At 57.1% G+C, this 14164-nt stretch overlaps 2 protein-coding genes across 4 annotated transcripts in view; both read left to right on the top strand.

Moving 5' to 3' along the window:
* Window positions 1-1100: 1100 nt before the first annotated feature.
* Window positions 1101-4478, top strand: ACTB (actin beta). Its single transcript, XM_034988307.1, has 6 exons — window positions 1101-1195; window positions 1912-2040; window positions 2179-2418; window positions 2866-3304; window positions 3391-3572; window positions 3685-4478. The coding sequence occupies exons 2-6, from the start codon at window positions 1918-1920 to the stop codon at window positions 3826-3828; spliced, it is 1128 nt and encodes a 375-aa protein (XP_034844198.1). The 5' UTR covers window positions 1101-1195; window positions 1912-1917; the 3' UTR covers window positions 3829-4478.
* Window positions 4479-12365: 7887 nt separating this feature from the next.
* Window positions 12366-14164, top strand: part of FBXL18 (F-box and leucine rich repeat protein 18) — a 47304-nt gene continuing 45505 nt past the window's right edge. Inside the window, exon 1 of one of the 3 annotated variants that reach the window (XM_034988305.1) lies at window positions 12366-12849. In XM_034988305.1, coding sequence (XP_034844196.1) covers window positions 12640-12849 — 210 coding nt within the window. In that variant the 5' untranslated portion in view covers window positions 12366-12639. The remainder of the gene's footprint in view (window positions 12850-14164) is intronic. The other 2 variants (XM_034988306.1, XM_034988304.1) reach the window with 2 other exon arrangements.

The following is a 14164-nucleotide window of genomic DNA, read 5'->3' as shown; positions in this document are numbered from 1 at the left end:
CGGGCACCCAGATCTTGCCCAATGTTTGGTGGAGGGACCCAGGGCAGGAAAGGGTGACAAGGAGAGGGTCTCCTCTGGGGGCAGCAGGTCTTCAACTACTGTCCCTGCCATCCCGCCGCCCTTGAGCTAACTCATCTCTGGGGCATTAAGGGTCCTTGGCAGGCTCCAGATGGTCCAGGACAGAAGTTCAGCTGTGGCTGCCCATGACAGACAGACGATGGATGGTGGGCCCCAGAGCTGCGCTGAGCAGCCCTGCCTGCCTTCGCCCAGCAGCTGCCTGGGTCATGGGCTAACGGCTCGGCTGGGTGTGACCAGGCAGCTCCTGGAGGCAGCCTGGCTCCACGGGAACAGTTTCTCTGTTCTACAGAGCCCACCTCTGGCCAGGCCTGCAGCAGGGGGAGGCTTGGGGCCCTCTTCACAGGGAATTTCCAGCCTCTTGCTCTGGATGCCTGTCCTGTCTCTGGGGCCCGAGAACCCCGTTAAGTGGCCACAAGCCCCCTGGCTCCCCCACACCACACCATACCCTTCTGCCCCAGGTGTCTGAGTAGTAATGCCCCTCAGTTAGCAAGCTGAGCACCCCCAGCCAGAGGCCCCTCCACCTCCCCAATCCAGGCTTTCTGGGCAGTGGAGTTAATGTGGACCAATGCTTCCCCTGCAACTGCTCCTTAAGCATGCACCCACAGAAACCGGGGACCCTCACATCCGTGCTGACCCTTGCCCACCGGGGCGCTCACTGCTCATGTGATGCCCACACCCGGAGGGTCCTGGGGTGGAGAACACGAGAGAGGCCGGATCAGGCATTGCCCAGCGGGGCGGCGGCCCACGGACCCAGCACCTAAGGGCGGCCAACGCCAAAACTCTCTCCCTCCTCCTCTTCCTCAATCTCGCTCTCGCTCTCTCCCAGCCCGGCTCGTTCTCTCTCTCTCTCTCTTATTTTTTTTTTTTTGCAAAAGGAGGGGAGAGGGGGTAAAAAAATGCTGCACTGTGCTGCGAGGCCGGTGAGTGAGCGGCGCGGGGCCAATCAGCGCGCGCCGTTCCGAAAGTTGCCTTTTATGGCTCGAGCGGCCGCGGCGGCGCCCTATAAAACCCGGCGGCGCGACGCGCAGCCACCGCCGAGACCGCGTCCACCCCGCGAGCACAGGCCCCTCGCCCTCGCCGCTCCGCCGCTGCCACCGCCGGTTTACACCTCCCCCAGGTAGGCTCCCGGCCCGGGGCGCGCTGCAGCACCGCGCCGCCGCCGCTTCCTCCGGCCCCGCGCCGGGAGAGAGCCGCCGGCTGTACGGGCGGTGGGGCTGGCGCTCCCCTCCTCGCTCGGGCGGGACTGCGCTCGCCCCGCGCGCCCCCGGCGTGCTGCATGCAATCCGGGCCGAGGCGGCCGCGGGCCTTTGTCCGAGCGGGCGGGCTCGCTCGGGCGGCCGGGTGGCGGGGCGGGTGGGCGCGGCGGGTGCGCCGGCCGGCCGGGTGGGGGCTGGGGACGCGGCTGCGCGTGCGCGTGCGCGCTCGGGCCGGGAGCCGCGGCCGGGGCGAGGGCGGTGCGGCCGGCCGGAAGGGGTGGGGTCGCCGCGGCGCGAGGGCGCCTGCGCGCACTTCCTCCCCGCGCCGCCGGCTCCCGCGGGCGTGGCCGCCGCCCGCCAGCCCGGCCGGCGCTTTTTTTGAACAGGACGGGGGCGGAGCCAGCCGCGGGTGGGGAGGGGGCGGGGGCCTGGCTTCCTGCCGCGCGCCGCGGCGCCGCCTCCGATGAGCGTTTGCCTTTTATGGTAATAACGCTGCCGGCCCGGCCGCCTTTGTCCCCAATGTGGGCGTGCGCCGGCGCCCCCTGGCGGCGCGAGGCCGCGGCGCGCCGGAAGTGGGCTGGGCGGGGGCGGCCCCACCCGACCCCCGGCTCAAGGCCCGGCTCGCCTCGCCTCGCAGTTCGCCATGGATGACGATATCGCTGCGCTCGTGGTCGACAACGGCTCCGGCATGTGCAAAGCCGGCTTCGCGGGCGACGACGCCCCCCGGGCCGTCTTCCCCTCCATCGTGGGGCGCCCCCGGCACCAGGTAGGGCGCCGGTCTGACCTGGGGTGGGCGGGGTAGATGGGGCGTCTCCTCGCGGGGGGGGGGCTGGCCTTTGGCCTTCGGGGTGGCGGTCCGCGGCCCCGGGCCGGTGCTCAGGGCGCCTCGCCCCTCCCTCCGCAGGGCGTGATGGTGGGCATGGGCCAGAAGGACTCCTACGTGGGTGACGAGGCCCAGAGCAAGCGGGGCATCCTGACCCTCAAGTACCCTATCGAGCACGGTATCGTCACCAACTGGGACGACATGGAGAAGATCTGGCACCACACCTTCTACAACGAGCTGCGCGTGGCCCCCGAGGAGCACCCCGTGCTGCTGACCGAGGCCCCCCTGAACCCCAAGGCCAACCGTGAGAAGATGACCCAGGTCAGTGGCCCCGCTGGCCTTTTTTGGGCGGCCACCCCATCCTTTCTTGCTCTTCTGTGCCACGCCCTGTCTCACGTGTTCTTTCTTCTGCCATTCTCCTAGGACTTTCTTCTCTGACCTGAGTCTCCTTTGGAACTCTGCAGGTTCTATTTGCTTTTTCCCAGACGGAATCTTTCTGGTGTTTGCCTTTCTGATTAGGTGTTTGAGGTTATAAAGTGCTGTGGGTTGTAGGTACTAACACTGGCTCGTGTGACCAAGCCGATGAGGCTGGTGTCGAGTGGCCTTGGAGTGTGTATTCAGTAGGTGCACAATAGGTCTGAAGTGAATCCCCCTCCCGGGATCCCCGGCACATTTAGCTGTGTTCCTTGCACTTTTCTGCATGTCCCCAGTCTGGCCTGATCCTCTCTGGTGGTTTCCCCAAGCGTGACCTGGCTCTTCTCCCTACAGATCATGTTCGAGACCTTCAACACCCCGGCCATGTACGTGGCCATCCAGGCTGTGCTGTCCCTGTACGCTTCTGGCCGCACCACTGGCATCGTGATGGACTCCGGGGACGGGGTCACCCACACTGTGCCCATCTACGAGGGGTACGCCCTGCCCCATGCCATCCTGCGTCTGGACCTGGCTGGCCGGGACCTGACGGACTACCTCATGAAGATCCTCACGGAGCGTGGCTACAGCTTCACCACCACCGCCGAGCGGGAAATCGTGCGTGACATCAAGGAGAAGCTGTGTTATGTGGCCCTGGACTTCGAGCAGGAGATGGCCACGGCGGCCTCCTCCTCCTCCCTGGAGAAGAGCTACGAGCTGCCCGACGGGCAGGTCATCACCATCGGCAACGAGCGGTTCCGCTGCCCGGAGGCGCTCTTCCAGCCTTCCTTCCTGGGTAAGTGAGCCCGCCTGCCTTCCCCTGCCGCGGGGGGTAACCCTGTGGCCACTCCCGGAAGCCAAGTTTTGCTTGTTTCCTCTTAGGCATGGAATCCTGTGGCATCCACGAAACTACCTTCAACTCCATCATGAAGTGTGATGTCGACATCCGCAAGGACCTCTACGCCAACACGGTGCTGTCCGGTGGGACCACCATGTACCCCGGCATTGCCGACAGGATGCAGAAGGAGATCACAGCCCTGGCGCCCAGCACAATGAAGATCAAGGTGGGGGGCACTTGGCCGGCCTGGGCGCGTTGGGTGGCTCCTGTGGGCGTGCCCCTCCTTCAGGGCTGCAGGGTCCAGGATCTTCATGCTAACTGTCTCCTTCCTCCTCCAGATCATCGCCCCCCCTGAGCGCAAGTACTCTGTGTGGATTGGAGGCTCCATCCTGGCCTCGCTGTCCACCTTCCAGCAGATGTGGATCAGCAAGCAGGAGTACGACGAGTCCGGCCCCTCCATCGTCCACCGCAAATGCTTCTAGGCGGACTGTTACTTCAGTTGCGTTACACCCTTTCTTGACAAACCTAACTTGCGCAGAAAACGAGATGAGATTGGCATGGCTTTATTTGGTTTTTTAATTGTTTTTTTTGTTTTTGGATTTTTTTCTTTTTCTTTTTTTTTTTTTTTGGTTATTTTTTTGGCGCTTGACTCAGGATTTAAAAACTGGAACGGTGAAGGTGACAGCAGTTGGTTGGAGCGAGCATCCCCAAAGTTCTACAATGTGGCCGAGGACTTTGATTGTACATTGTTTTTTTTTTTTTTTAAATAGTCATTCCAAATATCGTGAGATGCATTGTTACAGGAAGTCCCTTGCCTTCCCAAAAGCCACTCCATTTCTCCCTGAGGAGAAGGGCCAGTCCTCGCCCGAGTCCACACAGGGGAGGGTGATAGAATTGCTTTTGTGTAAATTATGTAGTCCAAATTTTTTTTAATCTTCGCCTTAATACTTGTTCTTTTTGTTTTATTTTGAATGGTCTGCCATCATGGCCCCCCTTTTTTTGTCCCCTTCAATTTAAGATTTATGAAGGCTTTTGGTCTCCCTAGGAAGAGGGGTTGAGGCACGGAGGCAGCCGGGGCTTTCCTGTACACTGACTTGAGACCAGTTCAATAAAGTGCACACCTTAAAGAAAAGGAGAATGTGGCTTTTTGGGTGTTGGGGAGAAGGGTTTGGGGTAGCAGGGACCAAGCTATTCCTACCTCAAAAGGGAAGGGGGTCTGAGGTGTGTCGAGCCCTGACATCGGATAGTCCTAGGGTGGGAGATGGATAGAAGGAAATAAGGGGCCCGGCCCTTTACCTGTCTTATGTCCCCTATTTCTAAGTTCTGAGGTCTGGATGCTTCAGGAAAGTGGGACACCTGGGCTATGTGGAAAGGAGAGTCAGGTGGTCCAGGTGCCATACCTCCTGAGGCACTGGGGCACCTGAACTTGGTGTCCTTTTGGAGTGGGGCTTCCTAGGCCACAACGTTTTTGTCATCCTGATGGGCTTGGGACACAGACCCTGAGGCTGAGGGTGGGGACCCACCTTGACTACTAGCTCACTGGAGTGATGGTTCCCACACAGCCAAAGAAAGCCCTTGCTAGGATTGTGCAGGGCAGCTCCCTGGTGGTGTCCAGGGCCTGGGATGGGGGCATGTCAGATTGGCAGAGAATGTTCCAGTTGGCTCTGGGGGAGGCTTGCCCAGGTTCTGGAATCTTCCTTGTGACGGGTACCTTACTGTGCACTCAGGGCCTGGTTTTCAAGTGCAGGCTTGGCCTACTCCCAAGGGCCTGCAGGGTCTGGGCTCCTGGGGGGCAGGGTCTACCTGGCACTGGAGGTCAGTTTCTGACTTACAATGCGGTGCTCCAAGGCTGGCCTGCCTGCCCTCTGCGAGAAGCTGTGACTGGGGAAAGGAGGAGGACTCGCATGCAGGGGGCCCCTTGCCCTCTATCCAGAGGGAGTAAGGTCCAGAATCCAACGCAAGTCAGTCCAGATTTGAGGCCTGGAGGGGGCCCGCCCCTCCCTCCATTGACCCAGGGCTCCCTGGAGCATTCAGCTGTGGCCCTTGGGAATATGGTGGCCCACTGCCTCCCATCTTACGGATGAGCAGAGACCCTCACGTGGGCAGGATGTGCCTTAGAGTCTCACAGAGTTGTGGCAGGTTGGGAGGGACGCAAGTCATTTTACTCAGTGCAAGGTGCCTGTCTCAAGTCAGTGGGAAGGAGACTGTTCTAAGACCTTCCAAAACTAAACAGGAACTTGTGACCGATCCCCCCTGAGCTCACCTTGGCAGTTCAGTACATAACCCACCCCAGCGGGGGTGTGGTGTGGGCTCCGGAGGCAGTCTTGTTCCCTCGGGGGCCCTGGGCTACCTCCCTGACCTGCACGCAACTGGGCAACTGGCCTGGAGCAGATGGGACGGCAGTGAGCGCAGGATGCTTCCGTCTTAGGGGCCCGGGCAGCAAGGGCTGAAATGGAAGTCCCCCCCCCCCACCACCACACCCCCCCCCACCCAGGCCAGTTCCAGCTCTTGATCCCATTCAGGGGCGGTGATAAGCCCTGGACTCCGTGCTGCAAGCTTCCACCTTGGGCCTCTCACTCATTTCACAAGCATTGATTGAGGGCTTGGCGTATCCTGGGCCTGCCTTCCCTCCCTCCTTCCTTCCTCTATCCAACCACCCTTTGTACCAGGCAGCGTGCCAGGGTCTGGGGGTGCATTGGAGAAGAAAGCAGATGTGCTTCCTGCCCGCATGAGGCACCCAGTGTAGCAGGGAAACATAGTATCAGGCCACCAAGTGAAGGCACAATGACTGATTGTGACAAGGAAGAGGAAGAGCAGAGGCTGTGTATGAGGAAGGATGTGGGACCCCAGGGGGATGCAGGTGCTCATGATGTTGGTTGGGGGGTGGTGTTGCAGGTCCACACCCACACTGAAACCAGCACATTGCACCTCCATAAAACTGGGGAGAAAAAACCAAAAAACCCAACAACTAAGAAATACAGATTTAAAAAGGAGGAAGGAAAGCACTCATCATTTTGTCTCTTTTGAACGAAAAGCAAAATAAAGGACCCTGAAGCCGGCCGACTGGGGAGTGGGGAGCTGTCGCTCTGGAGCAGGACAGAGAAGGCTTTCTGGGGGAGGGCTGGGCAGACGGAACTGTGGGCTTGCACGTCGCGGACAGAGGCATGGACTGACCAGGAACGGAGACCGGGCGAATGACGACACAATCCCGAGGCGGAACGGGGGGGTGACTGGGGCCATCTGTCTTATGTAAGTGGTGTTGGGAAGTCACATCACCATCCACGTACCTGTCTGAGCAATGGGAACACCAGTAACACCTAAGAGTGGGTTGTGAGCAGGTGCCCCATCGATCCTTTCCTTTGAAGGGCCCTGGAAGTGCAGCTGAGACACACAGGTTTGGCCTGGAGAGTCCTTTAGGCCCTTCTCCTTCCCTCCCGGGCGCAGCTAGCCATCTGCTGCCCAGCTTGGAGCAAAGGCCTCGCACCAGGAAGCCCAACCCTGCCAGGCTAGCTCAGAGGATGCCACATTGCTTCCTGCCTTCCTCCGTGCACCCGTTTCGAGTCCGCGGCCGAGAGCACAGTGGCTGGCTGGCCCCGGGTCGCTGACCTTCTGTGAGAAAGCTGGACCCTAACGCCTTTGAAGCCTGGCAGATCAACGGGCCTCAAGGCTCACACCGCCATGCGGACCCCCAGCCCCCTCTGCAGCTTGCCCTACCCTGGGACAGGAAGCTCCCTGCTTTCTCAGGTGGCTGGCTCCCCCGTGGGGTGGCCCTGACACTGAGGCTCACCTTCCTCTCACCGGAATGTCCCTCCTCTGCAAGGCAGCCCTGCCTGGAGAGAACTGCGTCCCAACAGGCCACTCTGAGGGGAGGGGAATCCTGGTAAGTGGAGGGGCTCAGTTCCTCCCCTTCATCCTCATATTTCTTCCTGGATCCTGGTGGTGAGGACCCAGGGAAGTTCACGGTCACAGGGCAGTCATCTTCCTTGTGGGAAACGGGCTCAGAGGGTTACACAGCTCAGAGGTGGCGGTGGTGAGGTTTGAACATCTGCTCTGGCCCGGAATCACCCAAGGCACATGGGGGCTGGAACCATCCAGAGACCCCTGCCAAGTGCTTGATGCTTATTCACTCAGTCATTCATCATTCAACTTCTATTTGCCCTCATGGAGCTTATGGTCGCGTCCCATAGGGGCCACTGGCCCACACACAGCCATTTAAATTTAAATTCATTAAAATGAAGAATTCAGGAGCCCTTGGCTGGCTCAGTGGGTAGAGCGTGCGACTCTCGATCTCGGGGTTGTACATTCGAACCCCACACTGGGTGTAGAGACGACTTAAAAATAAAATATTTTAAAAAATGAAGAGATTTTTTTTTTACACCTGAAACTAATGGAACATTGTGTGTCAACTATACTCAACACAAAAATATTAATAGTCTTTAATTCTTAGAGCAGTTTTAGGTTCACAGCAAAATTGAGAGGAAGGCGCAGAGATTTCTCATGTACCTGCGGCCCCCACATGTGCACAGCCTCCCCCACCCATCAACATCCCACACCAGAATGATGCGTTTGTTACCACTGATGAACCTACACCGACATATCATTGTCACCCAGAATCCGCAGTTTATGTTAGGGTTTGCTCTTGGTGCTTATACTGTATGGGTTTGGTGTTTTTTGGAGTTTTTATTTATTTATTAATTTTTTAAGCAGGCTCCACGCTGGAGCCCAATGCGGGGCTTGAACTCACGACCCTGAGATCAGGACCTGAGCTGAAATCAAGGGCCTGGACCCCCAACCGACTGAACCACCCAGGCGCCCTGGGTTTGGTGTTTTCATTGCATGGGTTTTGACACGCATCCATCCTTATAGTATCACAGAGTCATTTCACTGCCTAAAAAATCCTCTGTGCTCCAGCTGTTCAGCTCTCCCTTTCCCTGACCCCTGGAAACCACTGATTCTTTTCGTGACTCCAAAGTTTTGCCTTTTCCAAAATGTACAGTTGGAATCGTACCATATGCAGCCTTTTCAGATTGGCTTCTTTCACTTAATAACATACATTTAAGGTTTCTCCATGTCTTTTCATGGCTTGATAGATTACTTATTTTTAGTGCTGAGTAATTTTCCACCGTCTGGGGGCGCCTGGCTGGCTCAGTCAGTGGAGCATGCGACTCTTGATCTGGGGGTTGTGGGTTTGAGCCCCGTGTTGGGTGTAGAGATTACTTAAAAATAAAAGCTTAAAAATATATATTCCATTGTCTGGATGGACTACAGTTTATTCATCACTTACCAAAGGCCATCGTGGTTGTTTCTAAGTTTTAGAAATTATGAATAAAGTTGCAATAAACATCTGTGTGCAGGTTTCCTCTGTGAAAGTCACTTTTCACCTCTGCACGCACCGTTTTAAAAGGTCATTCTGGGGGCACGTGGGTGGCTCAGTAGGTTAAGCGTCTGACTTCAGCTCCTGTCATGATCTTGGGATCCTGGGATCAAGCCCTGCGTGGAGCCCCACGTTGGGCTCTGTGCTCAGTGGAGAGTCCGCTTCTCCCTCTCCTTCTCCCCCATACCCCCACTTGTGCTCTCTCTCCCTCTTTCTCAAATAAATAAAATCTTTATTTATTTTTTTTAAAGATTTTATTTATTTATTCGACAGAGAGAGACACAGAGAGAGAGGGGACAAAGCAGGGGCTGAGGGAGAGGGAGAACCCGACTCCCATTGAGCAAGGAGCCCGATGCGGGACTCGATTCCAGGACTCTGGGATCATGACCTGAGCCGAAGACAGACACTTAACGACTGAGCCACCCAGGCGCCCAAATAAATAAAATCTTTTTTAAAAAATTAATTAATTAACTTATTTGACAGAGAAAGACACAGCGAGAGAGGGAACACAAGCAGGGGGAGTGGGAGAGGGAGAAGCAGGCTTCCCGTGGAGCAGGGAGCCCGATGTGGGGCTCAATCCCAGGATCCCGGAACCATGACCTGAGCCGAAGGCAGACGCTTAATGACTGAGCCACCCAGGAGCCCCAATAAAATCTTTAAAAATAAAATAAAAGGTCATTCTGGCTGCAGTGGGAGGAGCTTAGGGAAGGTATGGCTCCTTCAAAAACTCTTCTGGTGGGATGAGGTGCTCTCAAAGGTGAGGACTTTGGCACTGGGGCTGGCGTGGAGGCTCTCCCGGTGGGCGTCTCCCTGCCTTGACCACCTTCAGCGGGCTCCATTCGTCCCTCCCTGCAGCCTCCCGGGACTCAGAGGTTCTGCTCCCTGCAGTACACTGAGGGAGGTGGGACTGGAGGGCTCTCTCTGCCTCTCCCAAGCCTCTGGGTTCTGGAGTAGAGACGACGTGGACTCCAATCCCAATTTTGTTACTCACTCAGACCTGTGTCCTCTTCTGCAAGATGGGTAATAATAGGGCTTACCCACCAGGGTTCAGTGACATTTCCAACAAGGTCCCATGTGGAAAGTGTGAGTAATAAGCACCGATGTGGGAACGGTTGGCCATTGTCATTTATATTAGGAAAGAGCTTTTCTCCAGACCCCACATCTAGATGAACTGGAGGGGATGGGAGATAGCAGAGATCACCACCTTCCCTGCATCCTTTCCAGCCTCTACTCCACGTTTTTGGGGAAGCCACGGCCAGGTGCTCAGACCCGGCTCGGGCCAGCCAGGCACTGCAGGGCTGGGCTCTGGGATCAGGAGCCACTGAGAGCACTGTGAGGAAGTGTCACCCAAACCTGGAGCCCCCCCTGAGTGGGTAAGAACAGTGAGGTGTTGGAACTGACTCTCCACGTTGGTTGCCTGGAGCCCACGCTCAGTGATTTCCAACCAAATGCTCCTCAGAACTGGAACACCTGGGAAATGTGGGATCCCAGGAGTTAGTTTGTGAATCGCTCCTCTGTGTTGGACACTTACATGGATCATCCCGTGTAATCAGTCATTTCGTTGACAATGGTTTATCGAGGGCCTGTTATTGCCTAGCTCTGTTCTAGTGGGGTGCGGTGTCTAAATGTGGGGTCTGTCCTGATCGCATGGGGGCCCCCAGATGTGGGGCGAAGATCATGTGGAAACCGGTGGCACAGACTTTGAAAGAATTCACCTGAGGCAAAAGAAAGGAGACAGAAGTTGATGGAATACACCTGCAAGGGAATGGAGGGCAGGACAGCAAAGCAGAGACTGTCTGCCAGGAGGCAGTGGGTGAGGGCTGTTTGGGGAAGATGAGGAGGTATGGCGACATAGGGCATTTTCCCTTTTTTGGTAACTGTGCCGGGTGGTATGTAGCCCATTGGCGAGGTAGGTCACGTGGTGGGCCTGTCTGTATTCAGCCTGGGGGTCACTGTGGGCCTTTTCTACATTCCATCACTCAAGCCTGTTTGCCTAACAGTGGCCTCTTCCCCAACAGTGGCCTCTTCCCTGGGGGACAGAAAATAAACACCTCCACCACAGTGAAAAACATACCTGATTACAGATTGTAGGGGAAAAGGAGGAATGGGTCAGGAGTTAGGCCTGGAGGAGAAACTCCTTCTGAAACTCCCGATGCCTGCCTAGGTCATAGTCGGGCTCCATTGTCAAGCCTTCGATAGTAAACAATGGCACCTCCATTAACACTCATGTTTATTATGCTTGAAGTTGTATTTAACTGTTGACTAAGCCACGAACTCTTCGAGGCAAGGACTGTGCCTGCCCCAAGGATGGTCCATCCACAGAAGGAGCTCATCAAAGGCCTCTTGGTTTTACTAACAGGCTCAACCCAATGAGGTGGGAGGTAAATGAGGCCCAGGGAGAGTATATGAAACCTGATGTGCTAGGTTGAATAGGTGTCCCCCAAAGATTTACGTCTGCCCAGAACCTCAGAATGAGGCCTTATTTGGAAACAAGCTCTTTGGATGTCACTATTTAAGATAAGGTCATGCTGAATTAAAGTGGATCCTAAATCCAACATGACTGGTGTCTTTATTTTTTATTTTTATTATTATCATTTTTTAAAGATTTTATTTATTTATTTGACAGAGAGAGACACAGCGAGAGAGGGAACACAAGCAGGGGGAGTGGGAGAGGGAGAAGCAGGCCTCCTGCTGAGCAGGGAGCCCGATGCGGGGCTCGATCCCAGGACTCCGGGATCATGACCTGAGCCGTAGGCAGATGCCCAACGACTGAGCCACCCAGGCGCCCGACTGGTGTCTTTATAAGAAAGGATACATGCATGCACGCGCGCACACACACACACACACACACACAGAGAAAGGAAGATGGCCCTGCAAAGACAGAGGCAGAACTTGGGAGTGATGTCTCTGCAAGCCAAGGGACTCCGAGGATTGCTGGCCACCACCCAGAGCCAGGATGAGCAAGAAGGGACGCTTCCTTAGAGCCGTTGGAGCATGGCCCAGTCGACATCTTCATTTCCTACTTCTGGCCTCCACAACTGCGAGAGAATGCATTTCTGTGGTTTAAGATCCGACCCCCCGCCCCAGGTTGTGGCACTTTGTTCCAGCAATCGCAGGAAACACATACATGCTCAGGGTCACTGGGGAGATAGCATCCGTGCTGACCCCAGAGTGTTCCCCACGGATTTTTTTTTTTTTTAAAGATTTTATTTATTTATTTGACAGAGAGAGACACAGCGAGAGAGGGAACACAAGCAGGGGGAGTGGGAGAGGGAGAAGCAGGCCTCCCGCAGAGCAGGGAGCCCGATGCGGGGCTCGATCCCAGGACCCTGAGATCATGACCTGAGCCGAAAGGCAGACGCTTAACCAACTGAGCCACCCAGGCGCCCTCCCCACGGATTTTTATTCGTGAATGGTTTTTACACGCAAAGCGTTACGGGTGAGGGCACATCATCCACACGTTCGTCTTTACTCAGTGCCCACGACGGTCAGGGAACATCCTCGCTCCCTGAAAATCCTGCCGCTGAGGACAGCGAGAGAACAGAACAAAACGAACAAAAAAGACATAAAGAAAAAAGAAAAAGACACAGTGGGTCGGACAGGGCATCGAGGTACGGAGAAAAATACAAGATAAGGGGTGAGTTTGGGGTGGGTGTGGACGGCAGGGAGGAGGTGATGCCCTTGGCTGCGGGGTGGTCGACGCGTGGTTCTCGCACATTTGCGGGCACCGGGACGCAAATGCCAAGGCCTGCAGGCAGGAGAGTGCTAGGCCGGCAAGGGGAGACCAGTGTGGCTGGAAAGGAGCGGGCAGGGAGCAGAGGAGGGGGAGCCCAGGTCAGAGACGCAGCTGTGGCGGACTGGGCCCTCCAGGGCTCACCCCGCGCCCTAGCAGGGCCCCAGCAGCGGCGCCGCACCCAACATGGCGGCGCCGCAGGGCACGCCGGCTGGCGAGCGGAAGTGCGTACGCCAGGCGCCGGAAGTGGCCGGAGGCCCCGCCCCCTGCCGGGGTGTCTGTGGAGCCGTGGACGCGCCGGCTTTGAGCATCCCTGGCGGGCCAGGGGGAGGCCCTGGGGCTGCGGCTTCCGCGGCCGCGGCCCCGCCCGCCTTCGGCATGGCCAGCTCCGGAGAGGTACGGCCGGCGCCTCTCTCCGCTCTCCTTCCTGCCCCGCGGCCTTGGCTCCGCTCGGGCCTTCCCATCCCGCCTCGGTCGCCCTTGCGTCCTTTCCATCCAGCCCCCTGGCCCGCTCCATCCTTCCCGTCCCGACCACGGCCCGGCTCTGTGCTTCCCACCCTGACCTCGACCCCTGCCCCGGTCGCGCTTGGCCCTTTCCACCCCAACCCTGGCGTCGGCCGCGTTTGGTCCTTCCTGCCCCGACCCTGGCCTCGGCCTCGCCTGGTCCTTCCCATCCCTACCCCGACCTTGCCCCTTCCCCATCCTTGCCTCGTCCCGCCCCTCAGGCCGTGCTCACCCTGTTGCGAAGGCACAAGCTCTCTCCCCGTGGGTTTTCCATCCCTTTCCCAGCCCCGCAGTCGTGATCGCCAGAGTTCTTCCCCGCCTCTGCGCCCCCAGAGTTTCCATGCTCCTGGAGTCCTCTCAGGCCCTTTTCCCACGCCCCTGTACCTGAGCTCAGCCCTTGGAGCCGTGAGACGTTCGTCTTTCATGTCCACTCTGCACCTCATCCTCTATCTCTGAATGCTCAGTTTCAGCCCACTTTTCTCTGCGCCTGCTTGTTGTGTGGCTTGGGGGGTAATGGAGGGAAAGCCATTTTACCTGGGAGACTTCTGGCTTACCCCGGAATTCCCTTCCCCAGTGCTCCACAGGTCTGGGTTTGAGTCCCTGTAATGTGGTGTAAGGTATTTTATCTGCAGACCTGGGTATGGGGATCTGGACTCTGACTAGTGTCTTTCCATCTGTTGCTTCCTGCCTATGTGTGTGTACTTGTGGGCACATGTGTGTCTGTTTATCATCTGGGACTTGGACCTTTGAGTGCACTGCCTTAGGGTCTTACCTGTGCTCTGGGGAACAGGAGTCAGAGGTTCAGGTGTTTTCTTCGAAACGGATGGGGTGGGGTTGCTGACAGTTCCTCTTCTTTTGAGGTGAGTTTGGCTTAGAGGTGGCACCCCGATTGAGGGGTAGGGTGTGGGATACACCTGCAGCCTGGTGGTGGGATTGAAGGGCCAGAAAGCCACAGCTCTTTGAGGAATAGTTATGGAGTCGCCTGGCTGTGTTAGCAGATTCCAGGTAGTGGTGTGTACTGGCTGGAGTTGGGGGGCTGGACCTTGGTCTCGTGGGGCCCTAGCACAAAGGGCCGTCTGCTCCTTGAAGCACGTGCGATGACCTGGCCAGTGAAGCCTCTTGTTACTTCGTGGACGGCTCGTTCTACTCTGCACGTGGAGATCAGGGTCCCCTCTGGGGTGTTCTATTTATTACCTTTTTTTTTTTT

This window comes from Mirounga leonina, unplaced genomic scaffold (assembly GCF_011800145.1).
Source record: "Mirounga leonina isolate KUSES-001 unplaced genomic scaffold, KU_Mleo_1.0 Mir_454, whole genome shotgun sequence".
Taxonomy (NCBI): Eukaryota; Metazoa; Chordata; class Mammalia; order Carnivora; family Phocidae; genus Mirounga; species Mirounga leonina.
Note: the sequence above shows the minus strand (reverse complement) of the source record. Positions and strands in the feature narration are given on the sequence as shown.